The sequence below is a fragment of the Alligator sinensis genome, unplaced genomic scaffold (assembly GCF_000455745.1).
Source record: "Alligator sinensis unplaced genomic scaffold, ASM45574v1 scaffold533_1, whole genome shotgun sequence".
In the NCBI taxonomy this organism is placed as follows: Eukaryota; Metazoa; Chordata; order Crocodylia; family Alligatoridae; genus Alligator; species Alligator sinensis.
This window is the reverse complement of record NW_005842330.1, coordinates 1,083,817-1,110,905: the sequence shown is the minus strand read 5'-3', so window position 1 is coordinate 1,110,905 and position 27,089 is coordinate 1,083,817. Positions and strand designations below refer to the sequence as shown.

Here is a 27,089-nt window from a genome sequence, read left to right as displayed (position 1 = left end):
AATGTGGCCAGCATCAAGAGGATCCAGAGGAGGGCCACTTCATGATCTGGGGACAGCAGGGCAGACCCTATGGGGAGAGGCTATGGGACCTGAACCTGTTCAGCCTTCACAAGAGAAGGCTGAGAGGGGATTTAGTGACCATCTATAAACTTACCGGGGGGACCAGAGGGGAATAAGTGAGACCCTGTTCCCCCAAGCACCTCCTAGAGTAACAAGGAATAACGGCCACAAGTTGATTGAGAGTAAGTTCAGGCTAGACATTAGAAGGCACTACTTCACAGTCAAGGCGGCCAGGATCCGGAACCAGCTTCCAAGGGAAGTGGTGCTGGCTTCTACCTTAGGGATCTTCAAAAGGAGACTTGATAATTACCTACCTGGGGTCATATGAGCTTAAACTTACCAGGGGTCATATAAGTCTAGTATTCATTCCTGCCCAGGGCAGGGGGACAGACTTGGTGATCTGCTCAGGTCCCGTCCAAACCTATATCTATGAACCTATCTATCACTTTACACAAATTAATTTAATTATCATTACAACTTCCGTCAAAGTTTAGTGCTGGGTTTGCAGAGCAAAATGAATCCCCAATGTGATGAACCATATGGAAGGAAAAAACTTTGTCAAAAAAATCTGTTGCTCTTGCAGGATGGTAGTTCTGCCATAAAATCTTCATAGTAACTTGAATCAGCAGGGATTTGTAAGGAAAAAGGAAAGTAGCCTGCAAGTTATCCACTAGCCTTCACGTAAGACTGCCAAAACTCATATAATTCTCAAGCCTTCCACAATTGTAGCCATCATCCTACTCTTGGCACACCTTGCTACATTTTGATTTCTTTCCTGCATGAAGGTGCCCCATCCAATGGGTTGCTGATAAACTATAAAGTGAGTTGTTTCTGACTGAAGCATCATTATTTTGAACCATGGCAAAACTCTGATTGCAGTGAGAGGGGAGTTTTACACCAAGAATTGGCATGATAGGGTGTGTTCATATGAGTGTGGATGGTTGGTTCCCCAGGGACAACTAGCAGCAGGACAGCTCATGCAGTAGTTGCCCCCAGGGAACGCCTGTGCTACGCAGCCTCTGATGCATTGCAAGCTACCCCAGGTGAGGTAGAGGCGGCGGAGGTCAACCAGGTTCCGGTTGCCCGTGTGTGCACCGCTCCACTTTTTATCTTGAGGGAGTTTTTGTGACCCCTGGAAATCAAGGGGTCAAAAAACTCCTGCACTGCTCCCTTGCAGTGTGGAAAATGGCTGAATGTACAGTATGTGGCACTGTGGTCATGTCTGTACCGCACAGCTGCACTCAGACAGACGTGGCCATAGAATGTCTGTGGCGTGGTCTGCCATGACTTCTGGTCTGCTGTGGGATGGACATACAACACGTTTATTTATGCAACAACTGTCTACAGGTATACTAGTCAATAGGATGTAATTTAATTTGATTTCTCAACAATGTAAGCTCTCTTTGTAACAATGTCCTGTTACTTCTTTCTATGTCACGTAACAGAGAGGAGTCTGTGACCTATGATTTTTATGAGCTCTTACAAAGAAATGACTTTAAGCAAAAAACCAGCAACAGCTAAGCGTCCTTCTTCTTAAAAAACAAAGAAACAAACAAACAAAAACAAAAAAAAAAACAAAGAAAAAACAGTTCACCAAATCCAGAATCTATTATATTTAAGGGGCATTTATATCTTATCCTGGAATTCATTGCTCATTTCTGCCATTATTTCATATCAATATTCAGAGTCCTGAATTTTAAAAATATGAATTTCACAGATTAAATTCTCTTTTGTTCATTACATGAACATCATCCAGTTCATTTATGACTTGCAATTTTCATGAAACAATGATTTATATTTTCTCCTAATTATGAAAAAGAGAATGATATCGCATGGTTTATAACTGACAGTGGCTTCAGTTCTGTTTTGGACTTCACATGAAGCCCAATTATAGTTCATTTTACTTCCTGCCATTGTATTTATTATATATTGGCTTGCATATATACTTGAGTAGTTCATTCCTAAAATATATGCTACTAGTCAGAAACTTTTAATTGTCAAAACCTACATTGCGACATTTAAGTCTTGATTTAGGAAAGGTCTAAAGGAAAGGAAAGGAAAGGTCTGGTTTCTAAGTTCATTTTACTTCCTGCCATTGTATTTATTATATATTGGCTTGCATATATAGTTGAGTAGTTCATTCCTAAAATATATGCTACTAGTCAGAAACTTTTAATTGTCAAAACCTACATTGCGACATTTAAGTCTTGATTTAGGAAAGGTCTGAGGTTTCTAAAGCATGCTTTTTGTGGAACTGAAGCATCTAAATCCAAAATAAAGATCCCAGACATTCCCACTCAGCTTCAATATAATTCTGGAGGCAACTGTGTTGGCACTGGATTTACAGCCCAGTCCTGATACCTCGTTCTGGGTGAGCACAACCTTTCTTTAGACTGACTGCAACTTCTTCCATTTGATAATAGGCAAATTTTATTGATACACAATGATAACAGATAAGAGTAATGCAGGCAAAGCAAACAAAATAAGTACTTGATCCTACTAATCTACCCGTTCTAGGGCTTCACAGGGAGATGGTACATTGTGGCCAATTTGCAAGTGCCACCCTATGGTTCTTGCTTGAACAATATCAGCAGTCTTGGAGTTCAAGGGCCGATGCCCCCACTCCCCTGGTGGGGTGAGATGGGCTGGTGGTGCACCCTCCTTCCATGGTGGCCTCAGGCTACCCTCTGTTACTCAGAAAATCCCTCCTTTTGTATTCTTTTTCTCTTGATGACTTTTCATTTCAAAGTACCATTGATTGATCTCCCTGTGGTTATCATGTTGTCCATGTTCTGTTTTGTCAGCCTAATTCTTTGTTTCCACAAACCCATCATATGCATATGTCTTAATTTGGTATTTTGCCAGTGTCTTAATTTGGTCATTCCACTCAAAACTGGAAATCACAGGAGCTTTACAGTTCGTCATTGTGACCTGATGCTAATTCTGCAGGTTCCTATCTTGTTATGGAACACTGTCTGCATGTTTTCCCACTGCATGTTTTTAGTTTCCTAGGATGTTTATACCTGTTTGTCTGCCTGCTTTGGGCACAGTGTCTGCTAAAAGGCTGAGAATGTGAATCTTTGCCACAAACAGATTTTAGAAACCAATTAACCCTTGCCGTTCCCCTGGACCATTATCCTAATGCAATATTTGCTCTACTTACAAGCCGATTTCTAAAAGCAAATTTCTACATATCATTCTAGCCATCACCTGATCTTATAAGGTACTTCCCTTTTTTACTTAAAAATTGGTAGGGCACTGAGATCTGTACCTCTGTACATGTCCAGCACTGGCGCAGTATAAGCAACTTAGTGCCTTTCTTATGCCTATGTCTTATGAGGATCCAGGAAAAAGAACTACAGCTTAAGTCCATTAGAGTGCCCCATCCAGTAGACATTCTCAGAGCATGCCTAACTCAAATATAAAGGACTAGAATTCTCCCAAAATCTGGTGGTGGTTACTTTCCTCTTAAAACAACAACCTACTGCCACTCTTCATTTATTCAGTATTCTAGTAGTTAGCACACTTGTCCAGGAAGCTGGAGATCTTCTCAGTCTGAAGGGCCCAAATCAGCATCTCAGTCAGAAGGCCCCTAACTTCCAGGAGAGTTCCCTAATGGTCAGGCTGTTGGCAAGTATAAAATGGCAGAGGAGAGAACAGGTGAGGAAGAATTCTCCATCATTCCTGATCAAGCTGTGCCACTGTACACAAAGGAATTCAAGTTTAATGGAAACAGGGACAGTACAAAGAGGAGCATGATCCTATATCCTAGGGGTTAAAGCACTCTCACTGGATGTTGCATCTCTCTGGGGGAGATGCATTTTAAACCAAATCTTTTTTTAATGTATTTTAGATCCAACTGGACAAAATATGTACATTTTGAGCTGTGACAACAAATACACTGCTGAGTTCTTTGAAAGAATTAGTATGGTATCCATGTAACCTTTGGACAAGAGCTCAGTTCTCAAGGGAATGGGACACTAACTTGACTAGAGAGAGAAGGGATTTCAGCTATACCATTTCCTATTGACAAGCTTCAGGGTGAACCATACTACTTCTGTGGAATTCAAGTTAGCATTCAAGTTAGAAGGTGCTGCGAGCACTCGCATATTAAAGAATATTTTTTGCCTGTGCTGTTCTGACTTGCCCCTGGCATAGTTGAGAGCCAGAACACCTGAGCTATATCCTAGCTCTGGATTTAGGGTGGATGGGAGCAACTGGAGAACTGCAAATTTCCTTTTTATTACTATATAGCATGTTTAAGTTACTCTAACACCAGCTAGGTAGCGAGGCCCAGAATTAGCCCTCTGTCAGGAGCCTGTCTTGAGCACCAGAACTGGAGTTGGGGCAGAGGCAAGCACTAGCACAACCATTTACCCGGCCAGTGTTTATAGTTGATGGTGGGACAGTAGGCTTCTGGACAAAGGCCTCTACCCTCTGGCCCCTTATTGGCCAGGATTTCTTGGATGGGGATTGGCCTTTTTGGTTTATTTAAGACCTGCACAGGAAAGTGCCTGAGCAACAGAGCTTTTATCCCAACCAGACTGCTCTGTTTCCTTCTGTGTTCTTATCTCCTGACCCCTGGCTTGATGCACAATTGCCAACCTGGCTCAAACTCTGACCACTTCTGCCTAGCAACTTACGCAATCTCAGATCCTGATTTAAGGCATGGACTTGGCCTGCCTTCCAAATTTTGCTTTTGCATGGCCATGCCCTCCCCTGTCCTAGTCTCTGGTATCCTGGCTTTGACCTGGCTATCTTCTGACCCCTAACTTCTTCATTCTTTTAACTACAGGCCTGGACTGCCTATGCCTTAGTCACAATACCCTCCCCTGAAGTAGTGTAACTCTGAGATGCACAAGAGGACACTTAGGATATGTTAATGAGCGTTACATGTATGGATGTTTGCATTTTACATAACATTTTAAATGCCCTTAATATGAGTCAAAATATAACATGTAACTTCACCCTTAGGTTGCTTAGTCCACCAGTTTGCTGCATCATCATTCTGAGATCCCTTGCACCAGATAAGAAGGCTAGGTCCCCCAATTCTACATTCTGGATTTCACTTTGCAGCAACTAAATTAATGGGTGTACTCAAGCCCTTTATGGAATCTGGTTTCAGAAAACTTATCTTCTTTACCTGGCTAGTGCACACAATGGAGATCATGCCTTTTTCTTTCCCTTCTAAATCTCTTTTAAGTGTCATATGCCTACAGGGCATTATTGCTAGAGGAAGCCCTGCCAGAACATGGGTTCCTGACTTTAACTTTGGCAGTGCAGGATAAAGGAAAGTATCTGCCTCAGCAGTTGTTTGAGGTTTAGGCAGGCCCTGGCTCTGAGAGCATTAATTATTCATCTAGCCTAGGCTTCTCTTTTCTTCATGCCATGCCTAATAGGACACATCTGTCTTGTTCATGTATTGTACATTATTTGAAATTTGACTCATTCTGCTTCTGTGCTGAACTTTGACTCAGGTCACCCATGGCTGGAATGTAAGATTATGAATCTCAACTCAGATTTCCATATCTCTTTCTCCGTGATATATCTACTATGACAGAGTTATAGGTCCAGGTGTGCGACCAAAGATCATTATGCTTTTGTCACATTTTTATGGTACAATAGGCAGAGCTAATAAAAAGACCAATGGATGTAAGATAACAACACAGCTGCAATATTTCAATCCAACAATTGAATTCTATCAATCAAACTACCCTTTGCTGTCAGAAAAGCTAACCATAGAAATTTACACTGTGCATATAACAAAAAAAGAAAAATAAAAAGAGAAAATGGAAGAAAATGCTTAGGGTAAATTAAAAGAAAAAGGCAAATCTGCAAAAGAATTATACTTCAAAATTTGGGAAAATGAACTAGAAAAGGAAAAATAAAGTTTATAACATGCATTTGATAAGAATTGTCTAGACATCAGTGCATGAATATTGAAAAATAAAAACTGAATGAATAACTCAGTGATAAGATCAAGTAAATTCATTAAATAAACTGCCAAAGAGAATAGGAATATTTAGGAAGCATAAGAAAGTGTATAGAGTATAATTAAAACCTGAGTTCAATGAAGTTGTTTTTTCTCTTCCATTTCTTTTCAGAAAAAATAGAAACCTCTTAGAACAAATCATACTTATATAATTAAAAATGATATATTACCATAATATACCGTAGTAAGTTTTGTTAATTGACCAGGCATTATACAATAGTCTATTCTTGCATTTTCCTCTCTAATTACTGAAAAAATATAATAGTCATATAGGCATCCTACATGAATTATTTATCCGTGAGATATGAATGTCTATCTCTAAATTCTTATACTGTATATTTGTATCAAATCTACTATGTTTCTCCATGTACCAGCAGAAATGGAAGTAGACAGGAAAGAAAAACTTTGGTATATTGTACTGGTTTGTACTGGTTTGTACAATAGCACAGTGAAAATATAAGCATTCATAATGGGTCCAGTTTCATGAACGACATGTGCCCCCGGCAGCTGGGGGGGCACGGCAACGCTGGTGGTGGCACGAGTGTGGCAGTGGTGAGTGCTGAGCTCCCACAGACAGCTCTGGCACTGTCAATGGTGGCCAAAGGTGGTGGCCACCCACAGATGCTGCCAGCAACAGCAGCCAGTGGTGATTTTCTGACCACCCAAAGATGCTGCCAGTAGTGTCGGCGGTAGGGGGTGGCAGGGTAGGAAGCGGCAACTACCTGCAGGCACCACTGGCAGTGTCAGTGGTGCCTTTTCTCAGGGGTTGCACTGCTACACTCATGGGGTACATGTGTACCTACATTCACCCCCTACATGTCACCAATGTCCAGTTTTATCATAGTTATAATAATAAAATGCCCATTGATATTGGAAGTGTTGCCCTAAGCAAGAAAGGCTAGCTCATTTAAATTATGTTTGTGAAAAGTGATTTATCAGGTATTAATAAATTTGCCTCTAAAACATTACTAAAATGTACTACTCAAATTCATAAACTGAAAAGAATTAAGTATGTAAATAAAGTATTAAAGAATCTATTTAAAAGGTTACTCTCAAATATGTTACAAATTTAATCCAAATTTACTTTTTCAAATAATCAGTTAAAATTAATTCTTAATTTAATATTTTTACAGTGATTATCTGGATTTCTTAAGTGTATGAATTTTTTCTAATTCATAATAACAATGGGCATTTATAGATGTGCTCCAGGAGGCAGGGGGTGGGGAGGGGCACTTTAATTAGCACAGCTCTGTGGGCCATGCTAATTAAAAGTGCATGGAGAATCACATGTATCAGCATCCCTGCACTGAAAAATGGCAGCAGAGTGCTTTGAACTGAAGCTCATCAAACCAGCTTTAGTTTAAAGCACCCTGCCACCATTTTTCAGTGTGGGGACGCTGATACACATGAGACTGAAGACTGCTGGAAAGTGGTATCTACCATGGTCTGATGCACTGTAATTACAGCATGTCAGAGCAGCCTCCCTGCACGGGTATAGGAGCTAAATGATGAAGTCATTCTGGAAGAGAATGCTGATATGAAAATAATCTTTGAACTTGAGTGTTTTCAATATTATCGTTTCTAAAGAAGTAGAATTGGTAAATAAACCTGTTTTCCTATGTGTAAAAAAAAAATAGATAAAACTTGTTCATTCAAAATCTTTATTGAATTTTGTTTTGCTTTTTACAGTAAACTTTTTTTCCAGTCAGAATAGAGATTTCATTTTGTTACATTATCACTGAAGAAGTTTGGGTTTTTCATTTTAAATGTTGGTCTTTGAAACCCTTCCTTCCTCCCCACAAACTATAAAGTTTAAGTTTAATTCATCTAGGAATTTCTCACTGAAAACATGTCAAAATGACATTTTTCATTGTACAATGTCATTTTCAGCCAATCTTCCCCTTTTTTTTTTTTTGTCAAGGTTTTTCCCTTCAGTTTTTGACCACTTAAAAACAAAAAATCTTGAAAACATATTAAAAAATTAGCAGTTAAGTAGGCACAGACTTTTCAGTATTGGCAGACCTATCCAAAATATAGCTCTGTGCAAGTAAATGAGATGAATATTGAATTGATTTGAGATTATTTCTTTTAAAATAAATTATCACTGCTACCTTGAGCATATCTTTTGAGAAATTTGACACTTTTGCTCTGAAAACTGCAGATTTTTTATTCACATCTGCTTCATGCTGAAATACATCTGGCCTAAAATAATAAAATCACAAATGTTGACATGCTACTGATAAGTTTTCAGTCAACTGTGCAATTGTATTTCATGTTTAAATTATACCAATAAACTTTATTTCTTGTGTTAACTAATATAAGATGACAGGTTGTATTTCTACCTTTTGATTCCATTACTATAGACTAAATCAAGACACCCTTTCAATAACATGCTGTGGTTTCCAGTAATATTTTATCAAATGAAAAGCATCATTGGCCACTGCTGTTATCAAGTTCCAGAGTATGCTCAGAGTTCATGAACTATTTTAGAGAAACTGTAGCCAACAGTTGATAGAATTTATAGCTGCTCTGTACATAGTGTTAATGTATAAAGATTATTAGAACATTCAAAATTTTGAGAGAGAAAAATATTTCTTCAGATTGAAATGTAAATGTAGATTTTCAAAACAAAATAGTTTGCAAACTTGTTACATCCAAGTCTACTTTATATAATATTTTTCACAGGCTAAATAAGGCAAAAGTAGCCCAATCTAAAGCTCAGAGGTCAGTAGATTTGACTTGACTTGTCTTTGGATCAAGTCCAATAGGGTTAAGAACTTGATCCTCCTTTGTAATTAGCAGGATCCTGGTTTTCTCTGAAAAAAGAATCCTCAGTTTTAAAAAAAGTAACCTAAAATCCACATTTTTCCGTGATTAAAATGAAACACCACTATATATATATAGATATATAGTGGTGTTTCATTTTAAACACGGAAAAATGTGGGTTTGATGTTACTTTTTTAAACCAAAAATTTGAGGATTTTTTTTTTTTTTTTATCAGAGAAAACCAGAATCCCTGATCATCGGTGACCACAGACCCATTTGCAATATGTTGCCCCATTAGGAAAATCACACTCCATTAGTAATGTTCTTGTTGTTGTCATCTCTAATGCTCCCCACCCCCCACCCCACTACTTTCACTTTTCTAATAAAAGGAAAGGGCTTTAGGCTAATTTGGGGGGTGTATTATTTATTTATTAACTCACCCACAAGTTTGTATCTGAAGTATACTTAGTAAATTTAAGAAAACTTTCCAAGAGAGTCAGATTAAGTGTATGCATGGATTAATAGGGAGAAGCAGGACAGTATGACATTCTTATACAAAGGTCATAGTAAACCTCTTTAAATTATTAAACACTGTCAAGCTACAAATCTAATTACTAATAGCCTTCTATGCCTATATTTAGGACAAATGTTAAATATGCCAATATCACCAATTTCTTTGTTTGGTATTTAGTGTAATGATATTCAGTTATATAATTGTACAACACTTTTTCAGGAATTGCCAGCAGTCTGCTATGTAGATATATTCTAAGGTTCCTCCAGCTCAGCATTCAGGAACAAAGTATACAGCAGACACAGAAGTTTATCATAACAGCTTCACCAGGTCCCCAGCATAAGTATATAAATATACCCATGAAATTCCTCTAGACATTCTTGTTACCCAGAAAGGCCTCATATCAAAGTGACTCAGAAGCTATGACAATTCGATGGATTTTCACAAGCATGATCTTCTTCGTCTTTCATCCTCTCAGAGGGTGGGGGGAAGCTAACTGAGATATCTGATTAAATATAACTCTACTGTTCATCAGCTGCTGATAGATGACGATTTTATAGCAACAAAAACTAGCAAACTACCTTGAATTTTCTTTTTAATCAAAAATGTATCCATAATATCCAGACTTGTGAACCCAGCATGAGGTTAACTTAAAACTGAATACAAAAAATGAGACGGGAGGAACTGGCTAAGAAGGAAATGTCGGATCATTGAAGTAATTAATTAATTGAAAAATGAACCAAAAGAAGTTAGAAGTTCTTGATGTCAATTATCACTGCAGACTGCCTGTGAGGAGGAGGAGCAGGCTGCCTGTAAGCATGAGGAGCACATTTTGTAAGCGTTGGAAGCAACGACAGACAAACACAAGCATTCAGAAATCATGAAGAAGGTTCTTAATGCGCCTTTATCCTGAATGAGCACTCAGTTCTCTGAGTTGATGGATAAAAGTATAGAGAGTAAAAAAGGTAGTAGCATTTTGTGAGAAAGGGCTACTCTAAGCACCGAAGTTCAGAAGACAATTCAAGGTTATGATTCTGACCAGTGGTATGTGCTTTGTCCCTTGAGAGGGATGTGATTTCTGAAGCTCCCTTGCCACTGGCTAACACAAGTGCCATTAGCTAACTCAGCACTCTGACTTTGTGGATCTCCTGAAACACCTAACTCTCCCCACAAATTGTGCAGGAAGCCTAGGACCCTGAATACAGTAGTGGATAAGAAGTCAAGTGCCTAAAAATCTCTCTGCTGCAAATGCTCCAGATAAATCCAGTTGTAGATCTTAACCTTAGTCTACAGATTTTTAGAAGCTGATGTAATCCACACATACATTCACATGCACACATGCATTCAACGTTCATGGCTGTTGTATTTCTGCCATTTTTCTGCTTCTTCCATGAAATCTTTCACAGTCCCTTGAGGTGGATTTAATCTCTGTGGCCTGTGCACTGAATTCTGTGGGAGCTGTACAGCTGTCTTGGGAAACTAGCCTCTTCATTGCTGTGTTTTAGTCAAAGTTGCCATGGTTTTATCAAAATTGTGCATTTGGTGGCAGTTGTAATGGGGGGACAAATATGTTTGCCTCAACAGAGCAATTTTGGGGCTGATTATTCTCTGCCTTACAGTTCTTATTAGGGCTGTGCAAAGTTTCAGGTGGTGATTCGATTTGGAGGCGATTCGGCTCAGTTTGGTGGCCAAATCTCCAAATCTGAATTGAATCAGGGGACCAATTTAAAGGTCCAAATTGGTTCAAAGTTCTCTAAATCTTCGGAAAAGATTTGGAGAGCTTTGATGATTCGGGCAGTCCCCGGTGGCTGCAGCAGGGAACTGCAGCTGATTCCGAGCTGGTAAGTACTGGGGTGGGGGAGGGGACCTCCAGCTCCCAGTGCTTTAAAAAAAAGCCCCCAATTACTAGGTACTGCTGGGCTGGGGGATGATCCCCACTGCCCCTCACTGCATGGGAGGGTCTGTATGAGCCCCCCACCCCCATCTCGCTCCTCCAGCCTCCCGCCACAGGGGCCTGTCGGCCCCCCCCCCCCCCTCCCCCCCCCCCCACCCCCCCGCCACAGGTGCCCCGCCTGAGCCGGCTCCAGCCCTTTAAGAAAAAAAAGGATGGAGATCCCCTGGACTCACCACTCCTGCAGTAGCCTTGGGGTTTTGAGGGGCTTCTGTAGAGCCCCCCACATGGTGCAGAGCAGTGGGGGGCAATGGGGATTGCCCCCCACCAACAGGAGTGGTGAGTTCGCAGGTTTTTGGTTTTTTTCTTAAAGGGCCAGAGCTGTCGGGGGGGGGGGGGGACACCTGTGGGGAGGCTAAAGGAGCGGGAGTGGGTGTTGAGGACCTCATGCAGAGCCCCCCATGCAGCATGGGGCAGTGGGGACACTCCTCTACCTGGCAACACCTGCTGAGTCAGGAACTGGGGTGGGAGGGGCAGCCATTGCTGGGCTAGGCTGGGTGGGCCTGCCTGATTCAGCTGAATCGAATTGGGACAATGATTTGCATCACTGAATCGTCACTGTTTCCCAAATCAACCAAATCTGAATCCGAAGCAAATACTAGCTGCTTTGCACAGGCCTAGTTCTTGTACTGAAAAAGGGATTCTAATATAGGCGTATAACACTGATAAATCACAATGCAAGGTGATAGACTCAAGAAAATAAGTCCCTCAGTCTTTGTTCATTTAATGTTCCTGCTTTCAGAATAGCAAAATATTTCCTCCTCCATAAATCGCTATATTATTTCCTGTCCCCAGTCCATTCCTTACCTCCTGTGCCACAATCCGACATAGGTATATACTTTTTTTTTTTTTTTTAGTAAAGTTAAGCCTTAACCTTCTGCAGTAGTGCTCTATAAGCTAAATATCCAGAGTTAAGTTCCTGTTTCTTTTATCTTGAAGTGTTGTAGGATCACTGACATGGAATGAAGATGAAAGGATCAAGTAATGGAGAAAAATACAATAACACTGCAGTGTTGCAGTGGGACACTTTTCCATTTATAGGTTATGGTGCCAACCAAAAGAAAGCAGGTGAATTCTGACAGGTTCAATATAATTATCATTAGAACATATACGGATATTTTCTGACAAAGGAATATCTTTTGCACATAGTGAATTATCTATTTGTCATAAAATTGTTCTCGCCCCTGATTTTGGTGTGGGAAGTGTTGCATGCAAATATGAAAAAATACAAATATCAACAATATTTCTTAGACCCATTTGTTTGGAAAGAATTGGTATTAATTGAAGGGTCCCTTGATGGCTGACTGACTATTCAGCTCCCTCCAAGGCAACTTTGAGCTGACAGATGCCACAAGAATTGGCTAACAGCAACTTAGAAGACGGAGGATTGATAATATGATATTTCAAAGGTGTCACTGAGCCTCATATAGATATATATAATATCTCCAGTCCCATCTCTCACTAGTACCAGCTCAAGTTAAAATAATATTTTTTCTTTTAAATAATGACACAAATTCTCCTTCCCATCCTGCTAGCATATAAGTAGGGACTAGAATTATATTGTAAAATGCTAGGGAGAATTTTGTCATTATAGGCATGACATTGAGCAGCCAAAAGCAGGTCTCTGAACTGGGCTTGGAAAGAAAGTAGCAAACTGATCTTGAGTATCAAGGTAAAAATCAGTGTTCCTGAGTTCATGTTTTAACTCTTGCTTGTATTTGCTCTGTGTTTTTGTGCAAGACACTTAATCTCCCTGCCTGTAAACTGAAAAATAATATTATCTACATTTTCCTATCTCACAGTGCTATATTAAGGATTAAATAACTGGGAAGTCATTTGTGAAAATTAAATGACATGGGGAGATACTGGGTAAGATGCAATATCTTGAGTAAAAAATGTTCTAATGATGATCATAGCTATGTCTGGAAACTAAATCTGTAACTTTCTATGGTGCAACAAATTATAAATTATGTTGGATTAGTACAGACTCATCATTACAATGGTCTTTGTTGGTATTAATGCAAGTTTAATGTGATATAATCCCATATAAATTCAGCTAAAATTTAGCATCACATTTTGCTTTGTGCTCAAGTTAAAATTCTGGGAACCTTTCCTGCTACATTAAAAAAAATGTCAAATATATCTTCAAGCAAGGATTTTTGTGGGTAATATTGGACCAGCTATAGAGTTGGGAGAAATATAGTCAAGCTTTCAGCTATGAAGGGCCCTTTCACAGGTCCCTGAGAAAGCAGATATAACTTGAGCCATAGAATAGAGCAAAGACCAGGGCAAAACTCCAATGTAAATAAAAACATTTAGAGACTTAACCTTTTTATGCTCCATAATGAATGAAGAAAGATAAAGGAGAGAGATGCTAGAACACAGGTTGGAAAACATTTTTCACAGAAAAGTCACTCCCTTTCCAACCTCACAGACCTCATGCGGAAGAGAACTTTACAAAAACACTTTCAAGACAGGATTCAGACCACAGTAGGCTGAAAAAAAAAATCAGGAACATGAGTAAGAAAGCATTTGATCCTTCAAAAGTAGTAGTCTTGAGGGTGGTGCAAATATAATAGGTTGAAGACTAAGGAAGCTAGAGTGAAACCAGTGACAGAAATGAGGAGGGCAAGAGATAAATGAGTAGAATATTTGTCAGGTGTGTGGTTTATGAGCATCTGAATCATATGTATTAGAAAATGTAACAATTTCTTGTTAAAAGTTGTGGTCTCTTCTTCTCATGTCTCTGCACCACATTTGACTATTTTGTTATGCATACTTATGCTTATTTATTGTACTTTGGGAGCTGTTTCATTGTACATGTGCCTTCAAGCAGCAGGTGTTGCATAGTCTGAAGCTCCGTGCCACAGTCACAGGTGGTTAACCAATAAAAGTTTTGATGTACTACAGTGATCATGTTAGATATATACCTGCTCACCTAAAAATTGATTCATCCTATGCAAATCAGCCACAAATAGACTTTCACTCTGTGCTTTCAGTCTCTTTCACTCCATGGATTTCTACTGTCAAGTTATTATTGCATTTCTCCATCAGTCTCTGTTGGCAGCACAGCAGGTCATCACTATTCACTCAATGCTGCCTGGTATCTGTACACCTTTATGGAAACAGTCCAAGCAATCCCAATCCAGTTTGTAAGTTTAATAGTTATCACCTAGTAAAAGCTATTGGCTGTGTAGGATAAGACAAATATTTGAGAAGAAAATTATATATTGGTTAGGTTATTTGAGCCTTGTTTACTTGAGAAATGAAATGTATATGCCCATTTCATTCAAATCGTAATATTAAATAAACAGATACCATATTATTAGTCTTGCCTTCAGTTCCTTACCCGACAGAACAGCTCCATTTAAAGTGATCTTTAGGGAAGGTTTTTCATTTGGGCTGTAAAGAGGCTAGTTCCTTAAAAGGCAAATTTAGGAACAGGCTAGGGATATGAAACCAATAAAATAAAACTTGAATGAGAAAAATTGGAATGCTTTGGCTACAAAAGTAGAAAAGGCACAAACAGACTTTTGGAAGGTTTTTAGATTGTAACAATAAGCAGAAGCAAATCAGGCTATGAATTTTGCATGGATAATTTATTATAGGAAATATCTTCAAATTGTGTGAAATATATATTTGCTTTTATAATAAAAAAAGCTATCCCATTCATTGTCATAACTAATGGTGTGCCCAGGCTGAGGCAGATGTGGGGAGGGGTGGGAGCACAGGGGGAAAAAAACAAAACAAAAACCCAACTGCCACTGCAGTTATATTTTTTTTGTACCAGCAGTACAGTGGTCACCAGTAAGCCCACATATGGCAGCTGCTCCGGGTACATGGCTGTGTCATTATGCCTCTGGTCATAACCTCCTGTGTCAGCAACACCCTAGAACACTTGTATAGGAGATAATTATCACAAACTTAAAATAAAGTACCCTAAGAAAATGTCTAGCTCTCAAAGTAAAGTAAGATAAGTAAAATCATTGCAAATAGGATCTATTTGTGCAAAATACCATCTCTGCGGAAACTGGCTTGGCCAGACACTAGGCGATGTAAATTAGAGAGCCCCCTGTTGCCAAGATGTACCAGGCTCTCAATCGATTTGTCTGGTGGGGATCCACACTGATCCTGCCAACAGTAATGGGGGTGAGAGGGAGGGAAGCTGATGTGGGAGGCCATGGGGTGGGCAGTCAATCCCTTCTGCCTTAAGAAAATTGTTTGTGCTGCTGACTAGATTGTGGTTATTCCATTGCCTAATGCATTGCACTGGAGACTGGGTGCATCTACATATTGCCATACGGCAACACTGCTATGGCACTGTGCTTTAGTACTTTCTTCTGGAAGTACTAAAGCATGGCACAGTAACTGCCTGTACTGCCTTGGGTGTATGGCGCATGGTTAGATTTCACCACTACGTTGCTGTAGTGGTGCACGATAATGAGGGAGTGTGCCACTGTGGCAACGTAGCTGCCAATCACGTGTAGACCCGCGTGATCACTACCTCACTGTAACATGCTGTATAGTTACCCAGTGCATCACTACATCACCAGAGGGTGATGTGTAGACATGCCCACTGATAGGTTATTTGTAGCACAAGTGGCTTCAGCAAAAATATGCAAGAAATATTCTTCCTTTCCTTTGTGTCCATATAGATACAGCAAAAATGATACAATAGCCAAACAACTGAAACAAGCAAAGTATTTTTCAGTGAGTGTTATTCAGCACCAGAATTGTCACATGTAGGTCAGTAAACTTTCATATACACACTTGTCAGCCTAGGGCAGGGATCAGCAACATCTGGCCCATGGAGCTGCTGGGTCCAGCCTGCAGAGTTGAAGGGCCTTTGCCTATGCCTTTGCCTCTGCTGAGGCTGGGCAGTGAGGAGCTGCAGTGGGGACGGGTAACTTCCAGCTGTCCTCATGCCACTGCCGCTTCCCCTGTTCTCCCTCCCCTCTGGCTGCAGTGTGGGTTCAGTTTCCAGCCACTGAGGAGCTGTGTCAGGGCTGGACAGCTTCCAGGTATGCTAGATCTCAGCCAGGAGACAACAGTGTTGGGAGGACGGGGAGAAATCATAGTAGTGTAGCTCCCAGCTGCCTACAGGTATAGGCAAAGCCCCATGCTGCTGACACACTGGTATAAACTGCTGAAACTACCTCACCTTCATAGGACTGGAACTGGGTTGTTCTGGTCTACACCTTGTAATGAATTTGCAGGTTGGTGGTCTAGAGGGCTACTTTTTATTTTTTAGAGATTTATTAGATTATAGCCAATGGAGAGCCACACAGATGCAAGCCTTGCTAAATTGATGTTTACCACAATGAAGAACTTGCATTTGGACATACCCAGGTGCCATGGATAAACTCATGACAGTGCTAATAATGTATCAGTATAACAGGCAGTGTAGCAGTCTGTCAGTCCACCTAACTTGAATAACTTCTTTTATGTTATGTTTCTTGTGCTACGCATTCACTAAATTTAGTGGGGTTCAACAGTATTAACAACAGCTGCTAGAATACTGTTACTTTTTTCTGGCTTTCTGTAATCATTGCATCATTTTTTTTTTTTATAGGAATGATCCTGCCTCAGGCAGGAGGGTTGGATTAGATGACCTCTGAAGGTCCCTTCCAGCCTTACTTCTCTATGATTCTGAAGTGCATAATCCTATGCATGAAAAAATGCTTTTTGGCAGTAACAGCTGGTAACAACCAGATACAAAAATTAGAAAATGCTGAGATGCTCAAAAGTCTGTCAGACATAAGACAGAGCAGCGAGACAGCTTCTATGACAGCTTTATGGCAGAATTATGAAGGAGTTTGGCAAGCTTTAGAAGACCTTTCAGAAGACATAAAACATTCACCTGTAATCAAATGGAGGTGGCTTCACTTCTGAACCAAATAGAAAAATTAGAGACATTTCAAGGCGCAGTTTTGGACTGAGCATTTCAGTAATTTATAATGCCCATACTAGGCAATGATAGAAAACCGTAGTACAACAGCTCACCTACTGCCTTCGCAGGAATCATTTATGGCTGTCCTGTGAAAAGAATTTGGAAATTTTGAAAATGCTGCTAAGAACAGATACAAGGCTGCTTCTCAAAAATATCAAAGTGAGCTTTGCCACACTAGAATGAGAAAATTGAAGATGAATCTGAAGAGCCTGAGGCCTTTCTCCAAGGAAGGCAAACATTTTGTGTGGAAACATTCAATCTTTTACTTGATAATCGGCTGACTTGCCTTTGCGGTCGTATTGGCGCTTAATGATAGGGTCCTACTCAATTTGCAATTTCGTGGATTTTGCAGATTCCATGAAATCTGGCATTGCCTGTGAAATCTGAGCCTGCAAAATAGATGGTGGGGTGAGTAACTTATGGAAAATGAAGTGCCGGCTCCCCACCTGCCTGGCAATCAGCAGCAAGGGGTGGGGCCATATGACAGACAGCCCCTGCAGCCAATTAGCAGTAAGGGGCAGGGCCACTGGGCCCCTTGGCCAATTAGAGGCTTGGGGAGGGCCCTGTGCACTCTGCCTATGAAATGACTGCCCAGCTCTGTGTTTTGCCTGTGAAATTGGTGGTCAGCTGCCGCAAATTAAGTGGGTCCCTACTTGCAGGATGCTGGCTGTCCATTTTGGAGTCATGTTTGAACTCTGCTCATTGGACATTTCTGCCATTCACAGGTTTGTAGTTGAACTTGCTGATGAATTTTTGCTAGTAACACTGGATCATGAAAACATTCCTCCTGAACTTATATAATTCAAGTTCTTTGCACGGGATGAGCCAGTTAAGTCTCTAAGCAAACTACTGAAAGATTTACGACAGTGCCTTTCAGCCAGTATCCCTAATGTGGATATTGCCCTGAAGATTTTTCTGACACTGACTATCACCAATGTACAGTTTCAAAGATGGCTAGGATAAAAAAAAAAAGAAAAAAAAAAGAAAAAAGAAAAAGAGCTTAGATCAGGAATATAACAGAGACATCTGAATGCCTTATCTCTTATGGCAGTAAAAGTAGAACTGGGTTTTCATGACACCTTATAAAAGGTTTCCACCCTCAAAGCTCAAAAGAAGTTAGTCCTTTGAAATAAAATAAATACAGTACATTCTTATATTCATGCCATTTTCATGTTTGGTTACGTATTTAATAATGGAAATTTTATATTGTGGGTAGTGGTGAGGCCAATCATCTTCGGGTCCAGGGCACCAAGAATTCTTAATCCACCATTGATAAAAACACCCTGTTTTGAACAGTGACTTTATCAAGATGTTTCATACATTTGGGAGGTAACTATATTCTGGAGGGTTTTTTTAAATTTTATTTTATTAGTTTTAGAAATTGCATCTTACAAGAAAGTATTCATGAGGTAAATGTTATGGTTATACTGCTTCTTCTGGATTTTAGGTTCTTAGCACTTTGTTGTTTGCTTTATACAGATGGTATATACTTAATATACTTTTAGCAGTGAGTTTTATGAAAGACTTCACTAGTAATGAAATCTATTACATCTGATGCTTGTCCAACATTATATACCAATAGCAAATAAATTATTAAAAATAATTTATTCACATTGATTACTGTGAAGGTTATACATGCATTGGCAAATCAAAACAAGCCCTCAAAAAAAAAAAAATCAATTGATGTGACAGATAGGAAAGATATGGAAGTTGAAACCTCCCTTATGCATTTGTCTGTGTTTGAAAATCATTTAGTATAGCTATCTTTTAAAAATGTTTGCTTTGACTGAACATAAGTAATGTTCTAAAAATTGAGGTTTGAACAGAGCAGTAGTACATGTAGATAATAAAGCTTATAAGAGATTTTATAGAAAAAAGATCACTAAACTAATTTTTATTATTTTGCTGAAAATGCATCGCTTTTAACGATTCATTCCATCCAGGAAGAGCACACACCAACTGCTGAAACTTCCTTAGCCTGACGAAGGGTTTTTGAACCCGAAAGCTTGCTTAATAACTTTTCTCCAACTATTTGGGTTGGTCTAATAAAATATATCAGATTCACCCAAGGAACCTTGTCTGCTCACTTTTAATGATATACTGCATGTCATAAGTATGTTAATAACAATAGTGACAAATGCAGGTGGTGTTTTTCCTGTCCCTCATACCTTGCTTGTGGTCCAGGAAAAATCAAAACTAAAGCCTACCCTCTGGTAAAGGTTTTCTCTAAATATTTTTCTTTACAGAATTGCTCTCCAAATGCCAACAGACAAATTGCCAATACAAGTGTGCCATTGCAAGGAATAGCACTGAATGTTACTGTGAAGATGGATATGAAGTAGGCAATGATGGAAGAAACTGCAAAGGTAACTAGGACATGTTTTTCCAGGAGCTATAAGATTAAAGAGCCAGACCTCCAAGTAACTTGATGCAGGTGAACAATAGTTTCATTCAAGATCAGGGTCTGAACTTTATTTTAGGATAGCTTAAATAAGGCTTGAAAAATTCATCTAGCCTTTCAAGGACTAGATCAGATTTAGACTTCAGGACTTCTCAGGGCCCAAATATAGATGCACTTCCAAGAGGTGAGGCAAGCAGCAGCAGGACGAGTGATGTCAGTGAGCTGCTGGCTCCCTGTCACTGACAATGAGACTCCATACCCGATTTGGGGATGGACCCTTTCCCCACTCGCCCACACACAAGCTCCTGGCTTCTCTAGAAGCTCCTTGAGCAGGGTCTGGCTTATGGGCCATATATTTGACACTCCAAGACTGATTCTAGGAGAGTCTTTGACCTTTAGATTTAAATAGATTATTCAACCCCATGAATGTAATATAAGAATGTAACAAAGGAATTATATGTAAGGTAAATCTATTGCCTGCAATCCTTGCTGTGGCAATGCAACGCTACTTTTGAAATCCTGGTGAGGTTCACATTTGTTGCTATGGTTTATCCAAAGTTATTTGTATTTTTTGTGATAGTTTTGTCTTTCCAATGGAATAACATGTTTGTTTGCTTGTTTTAATATAAAATCTATTATAGACCACAAGAAATGTCCCAGTAAAACCCAAAAGTCCCTTTCTCAGGTGATGATAGTACCTACATCAGAACAAACTCATCCCAGTGGGTGAACTATTACATGCAACAGCCAGACTCTTGACAATGATATCAGGGATAGAACTAGTTGCCTGGTCCCCCATTAGCCAGTAAAGTTGAAGAAGCAATGTGTCAAGGAATAAAGGTGAATCTTTGCTTCAAATTTATTGCACAATGTAACAGTGATCTAAACTGAAAAATAGCCCCAACAGGATTTAGAAAGCTGAAAATCAGCTTGCTTTGCTGACCTTTTTGTCCTTTGTGTGCCTTTTCCTGCAAAGAAGCATTATGCAAGTTACTAGAATTTATTTACATAGTTGTTTTAAGTGTTTATACACAAAATAGATGGGCAAGGTCTTCATTGGAGGTCAAACCTCAAAGTTTTCTAATTATATCAAAGGCAGTAATTTCTACATGGTCTTCTGAAAGGCTTTATTGTCAAACCCAACAGCAACTAATCTTGAAACCTTGACCTTCTGGTTTTCTGTTGTTCACTGGCATAATTTCATCAAAAAACTTAGATAAGACGCACTAAGAAAATAATCATGCCATAGAGGAGTTAGCTGTACTCGTGAAATTCTCATTTGGGGTTGAATCCCATCCACCATTTTTATCCTGTTCTTTACATATAGTTTCAATGTTTCCTTTAGATTTAGATGAATGTAATATATATGGGACCTGTAGCCAAACCTGCATCAATACAGATGGATCTTATGCATGTAGCTGTGTGGAGGGCTTCGTACTTCAGCCAGATAACAAATCTTGCAAGGCCAAACATGGTAAGTGACATCTTTGCTTTTGTCTTTCTTCCTGGTAAATGAGGTAGATGAAAATGTCCATAGCCAAGAATGATTTCCCTTTGCTTCCATACAGTGGCTCATAATTAGACCTCCAGAACATTTTTTTTACTTGTCACAGATTATTATAAAAATCCTAATAAGAATGCCTAATTAAAAACTATTCTAGGGGAGTAAAATAATACTCTGTAAAACATAGATTACTTCTCCAGTACAAACTTTTCAGCTGAGCACAATTTTTTACCTATATAGGAGAATTAAGACTACCTGGGTGGCAGGGGACATTATCATGAGGTAATTATGCCCTTGGGATATTTAGAGACATGATATTCTGCCTTGCCTCTTGCAGTGTCCCAGGGGATTGATGTAATCATATTCATATTCATGTTATGCTTTATTGGTTACTTAATGCATATTTTCATTAGCAAATAATAAATTAAGCATTTAAGGGAATTAGTGAATTCTGTTTAATGAAGCCAAATTGTACAAAGTATTTCCCTAGTCAGCACATTGACTCAACAACCTATTTTTATTTTCTCATACAATCTGTTCAACTTGCTTAATGACCAAAGGCTAGCATAAAAGTATATTTGCTTGTGTCAAGATATAGAAATCCAAAGGAAAATGTGTTTTTGACTGTGCCAGTTGGCAGGCTTTTGCTGTTACAAAATGTGAAGATGCTGTACCTTTGAGGCTTGAACTAGGAAATAACATGCACATTCATTTTTTGGTTTAAGCACTTCTAAGAGTTACTATTTAAAATATTAATAAGCTGAAAAAGTAAGACTTGTTTCTTATGTTTTATATTGATCCATATAGTATTGCTATGGATTAAAGAAAGAATCTCCCCAAAAGGGGGCGGGAAATGTGTGCTACAAGCAACTCCATACAGAAAAGAAAAAAAACTTAATATTCTTCTACTGCCCTCCATAAAAAATGATTTTGGTAGGAAAAAACAGGTGCTGCCACTGATGCAGTAAAACAATCCAGAGCAAGGAAAGCGACTTGGTTCCAAGACTGGTAATGAGGAGATTCTTTGACCTCTAGTTCAAAAATGAAATGTAGCCTAGTCTGTAATGACTCCATAGAGTAGTCATTTGTCAGTATTTTAGTGGCTTATACAAAATGAGTTGATAGTTTTAGATCATACCTTACCTTTTTCTTTCTTTTTTTTCCTTTCCATCCTATTTCACATCAGTTTTTGCCTTTCACAATCTCAGTGTTGTAGGGTTACTGTGAGTATGCATAGTCCTCTGTTCACCTCACTGATGTATTCCTTTGTGTGAGATACTCAAGATGCTGAATATGTATTGCAAATACTGCATGGTAGCATGGAAGAACCAGTCTCTCTCTTGCTCTCTATTAGGCTTCCCATGACAGATTATCCACTTCAAGTACTAGAGCAGTCTATAGTAGCCACACTGGCACTCTTGCACTGTCCTTCCTTCAGGTGCATCTATGTGAGATGCTACGTTGCTGTAGTGACTAACTGCACTGACATAGCTAATCACTACAGCGATGTAGGCTGACTGGCATGAACCGTGATGCCAGTGCTACTACACAGTATGGGTAGAAATGACGTGTGCGCTGCCAGAACTGTGCCCTCCTACTTTCTGGTGTGGGGTGGCCCTTCTAAATAAAGGCCCACTATGAAGAACTTTCAAGGTTCCTTGCAAATAGGTTTCCTCAAAAACTCTGAGAATTGATCTCCACAGGACTTGTGCTATTTTCTTGTGAAGCTTTCAGGAATTTGGCAGCAATTGCATGACTGCAGAGCCATGGTCAGATTTGCCCCTTAATGAATTCAGCATCTTGTTGCTCAGTTCATTTAAATAGCTTCAGAGCCTCAGACTTGTGGCTAGATCACACCTACTGGTAGAGGAAGTTAAAATAGCTTTCATAACAGCTGTGGGCACACTATGTGTTTTTTTTTCCCCCCAGTTCTTTTATCCAGAGCTTTCTTTTATGAATAAAGATTCAGTTAATAGCTTATTCAGGAATGAAACATTAGATGAAATGTATCTGCTGAATAGAGTTCTGGATTTTTTTTTTTTGTTTGCCAGGTTTTCATAGCTTTACTGAAGAGTCTAAATTCAATGAAAAGAATATTAAAAAAAAACCTCAGGAAAATGTGGGTTTATTTCTTATATAGTGCATAGAAGATTTTACATATTAAAAAATGATTTTGAAAGAAATGGCATGTAGTGTGAGAAAGCGATTCCTTCTTTGATCAAAAGCAGTGTGCCCTGCACTGTGTTTATGACAAGCATGTGTTTCTGTTGTTTTAGAAATTAAGTTTGTAACTCTTCAATTGACTTCAAAGCACAATGTTCTTGTGAAGGCTCACAGATTTAGCTTTCATGATTTTAGAACATTTTCATACTCTTTTAAGTATATTATGGATAAATCAGCTTATATATATATGTGTGTATGTGTATAGACAACAGATAGATAGATAGAAATTCCTCCCATTTCATGCTATGCTAATCTTAGCATCTTTTGAGATTCTCACATTAGTATTCATAACAGCATTTACTGTTGAGGGCACACTGGTTATACCTTACCACAATGGCATCTTTTCTTCAAATACCCATTACAAATTTACTTGTAAACTTCCCATGCTGTTTTTCTCTTCTATCTTCTCTGGAAAGGTTGCATTTTTCTGAACATCTCTAAAAGTTGTCTTTTGCAATAGAGTTGCAACCAGTGGTGGCAGAGAAAATAGCTTGGGTTTCTTATGTGTTGTGACACTACTTATTGATCTGTAGTTCAAGTGAAGATCAGCTTGGAAAAGAATAGAAATCTTTTATCTTCTCTACCATGCATCTTAAATACAGTCTAAAGAAGGAGTAACTTCTCTTTGGGCAAGAAGAATCAATAATATATATTACTGTTGGCTAGAGATCTGGAAATTTGCCATTTTTTTCCGGAAGGAGTAACACTTAAAGTCCTGGATTTCTGATGGTTGGAAAACTTCTATTAGTTTACTTATCTGCAAATCCATTTTAGCAACTCAGCTGCATTGTTCATTCTTTTAATTTCAGTTCCTAAAAATAGAATTGTATTGAATTTAATATGCTGTAATTGAAACTATGCAGAATCTTATTCAAATCAATTTGGATTTTTAACTACATTATAAAATGTCTTTAGTTTGTAATTGCACATTTTGGCTGTGTCCAGACAAGCGTGGGCATATGGTATGTAGCACCACAGACGTGCCTGCAGTGCCACATACTGCATGCTCAGTTGCTTTCCACACTGCCAGGGAGCAGCGCAGAAGGTTTTTTGACCCCTGGATATCCAGAGATTCAAAAAATCTGCAGGGAGAAAAATGGAGTGGCACACATGGTGGCAGCATGCGCTGGCCAGAGTTGCACTCCTCTACCAGCCATGCTCTGCATGACACGATTGCTGCTGCTGCAGCCCGGGGAGGCCCCCATCACTGATTTAAACCCCCATGGTAGGGAGGCCCCAGCCTGAGTTTCCTTCAAGGACAACTTCTGTTGCTGAAAAGAGCTGACTCCAAACTCTGAAATAGCACCAATACCCACTCATCCCTGCCTCCCACCAGGAACACAAGCCACCTCCAAAACTCCATCAAGGTTCATAGATAGCCTTCTCCCCGGCATATCCTCCCTGAACTTCTGTACACCCTGCTATTGGCTGGTCCCTTTCTGGACCCTAATTACAAGGCTGTTCTGAGGACTGTATTGGGCAGGCAGCTGTTAGAGCCCGCATCCCTCACTGCAGCCCACAAAAAATGACCAAAAAGGGTTTTTTGTGCAGCAGGAAAACTACAAGGCTGAAGTTGGGGATGTGGAAGAAAAACCAAAAACCAAAAAAACCCCCCACAAAACTTCACAATGATAAAGAACCACTGGCATTGTAGTACATTAGGGATCAGACCTGTGAGAGAAAGCAAGCAAAACCAGATGGTGCTGAAGCAAGGGTTGTTCTAAAGTTGAGGTCCCAGTGAGGTTTGCATGTCCCATTTGATCAGTCGAGTCCCTAGTCATCCTGTGGCTGTGAAGCAGCCCCAAGTCTCACAGCAGGAGTCACTGAACCAAAACCTCAAGACCCTATGGAGATCCAGCCCTGTCCTTTTTCCACTCATCCCTCTATTCCATGGAGAACACAGTAACCCACCCCACCATGGTGGTCTTCGCCACCCACTGCTGCATCAGGTTATCATATCACAGCTAGAGATACAGCCAAGCTTGACTCTCATGTTGAGTGGTATTCCTGACCCTTGGCTCTGGCACGCCCTGTCACAGGGAGTCTTTCCCAGGCTAGAAAGAGTCCTAGGGTTCCCACACATGGCATGCCTGAACACAGTGTTGGGGGGTGGGGGTTCCCACTCAGTACCTTGACTGTTGGCATGAGGGGATGAGAGGTGCACCTCTCCATGGACTGAGACCTTGTAGTGATGGAGAGACTTGCATGTCCCAATGGTACTCAGAACTATATCATCTGGAGTTTTGCAGGGTCATAGAGGGGAAGTTCTAGACAAAGTACAGTCCAACCCCAGGAAGAAAAACACGTCAAGATCTCAGTGGTTGCAGCAAAATGGAAGTGGTAACTTGATGGTTGTCCTGCACCTGGGTTGGGACAAGAATGCAATTTGGTAGTTGCTACCATGACTGAGCAATTCTATTCAGGATCCCCTCTGCTCATCCTACACGGGGAGGGGTCTAGAAAATGTGCCTTACACCTAAACTGTCTTATCTGCTTCCAGCTGGATAACAGCATCCAGCAGGATTATTGTCTGTGTTCAAAAACATCATAAGAAAGCAATGAGTTTTGCAACATATAATGTTTGTACCTTGGTGGACAACTGAGACAAGAACTACTGAAAAGAAGAACTGCCATCATCTCGTGGGAACTAGTGACATCCAACACTGACATCACAGATCTGAGCGAGACAAGACAACCAGACAAAAGTCAACTGAAGGAATAGGATAGAGGCTTCTGGAAGGAACGATCAGCCAGGACAGACTATTCACAGCATTGGTTTCACCATCAAGAATCAGCTTATTAGTTAATTTTATATAGCTTTCCATGGACATCAGTGAATATCTTACAATGCTCTGTCTTAAACCCAGAAACAACCAGTGCAGTGCTGTCATCAGTGCATACCCCTGACACTTCAGGCTGATGATGATGTCAAAGAACAATTCTACCACAACCTTGATCGTGTTCTGATTAATACTCCCGAGAAGGAGAAGATCGTTCTCCTCTGTGACTTAAATGCCAGTGTCTGGCGTGATCTGGAATTCTGGAGTGGCACCATTGGGAAAGAAGGAGCAGGGAAAGCCAACTCCAATGGCATCCTTCTCCTGAGCAAACGTGCAGAGCATGGTCTTGTCATTATGTGCACTATCTTTAGACAGAGTAACAAATACAAGATTACCCGGAGACTCCCTCACTCTAAACATTGGCACCTCCTCAACTATGTTATTGTTACAGCCCATGATAAATGGATGCCCATATCATGTGAGCCATTCAAGGAAGTGATGATTGCTGGACAGATCATCTTCTCAGATCAAATATGAACATCCAGCTTACTCCAAAACACCACCCCAAAAGCAGCCAAAAGCAATGCAGAGGATTTTCAACATCAGAGTTTTTCAAGATTCAAAGGTCTGCAAGGATTTTCAACATTATCTTCATGAAAAGCTCTCTGCTCTGTCCACAACTGAAGGCAAAATTGAGAAACTCTACTCTGGAAGAGATTCAAAATCACTGTCCACATTGCCTATGATTACTCCAGTGGCTTTACCACCCTTGATACCAGAACTAGATGGATGAAAGCCCTCCTCAACTGGAAGAGAATGGATCATTCTGCTTAGCCAGATGAAACCTCATTTCAGCAGAAGAATGAAACTTATCATCATCTCAAAGTGAAACTCAAAAGAGGAGCTAGGAAATAAAGATAAAGCCAAAGAGACTGAGCTTTACACTGAGAA

General features: G+C 39.8%; 1 protein-coding gene across 1 annotated transcript in view; it reads left to right on the top strand.

Annotated features, from left to right (window-relative positions):
- The window catches only part of LRP1B (LDL receptor related protein 1B), a 1,375,759-nt gene that overhangs the window by 417,679 nt on the left and 930,991 nt on the right, over window positions 1-27,089 (top strand). Inside the window, exons 4-5 of the mRNA XM_006028602.1 lie at window positions 19,477-19,596; window positions 20,977-21,105. Of these exons, the coding sequence (XP_006028664.1) occupies window positions 19,477-19,596; window positions 20,977-21,105 (249 nt within the window). The remainder of the gene's footprint in view (window positions 1-19,476; window positions 19,597-20,976; window positions 21,106-27,089) is intronic.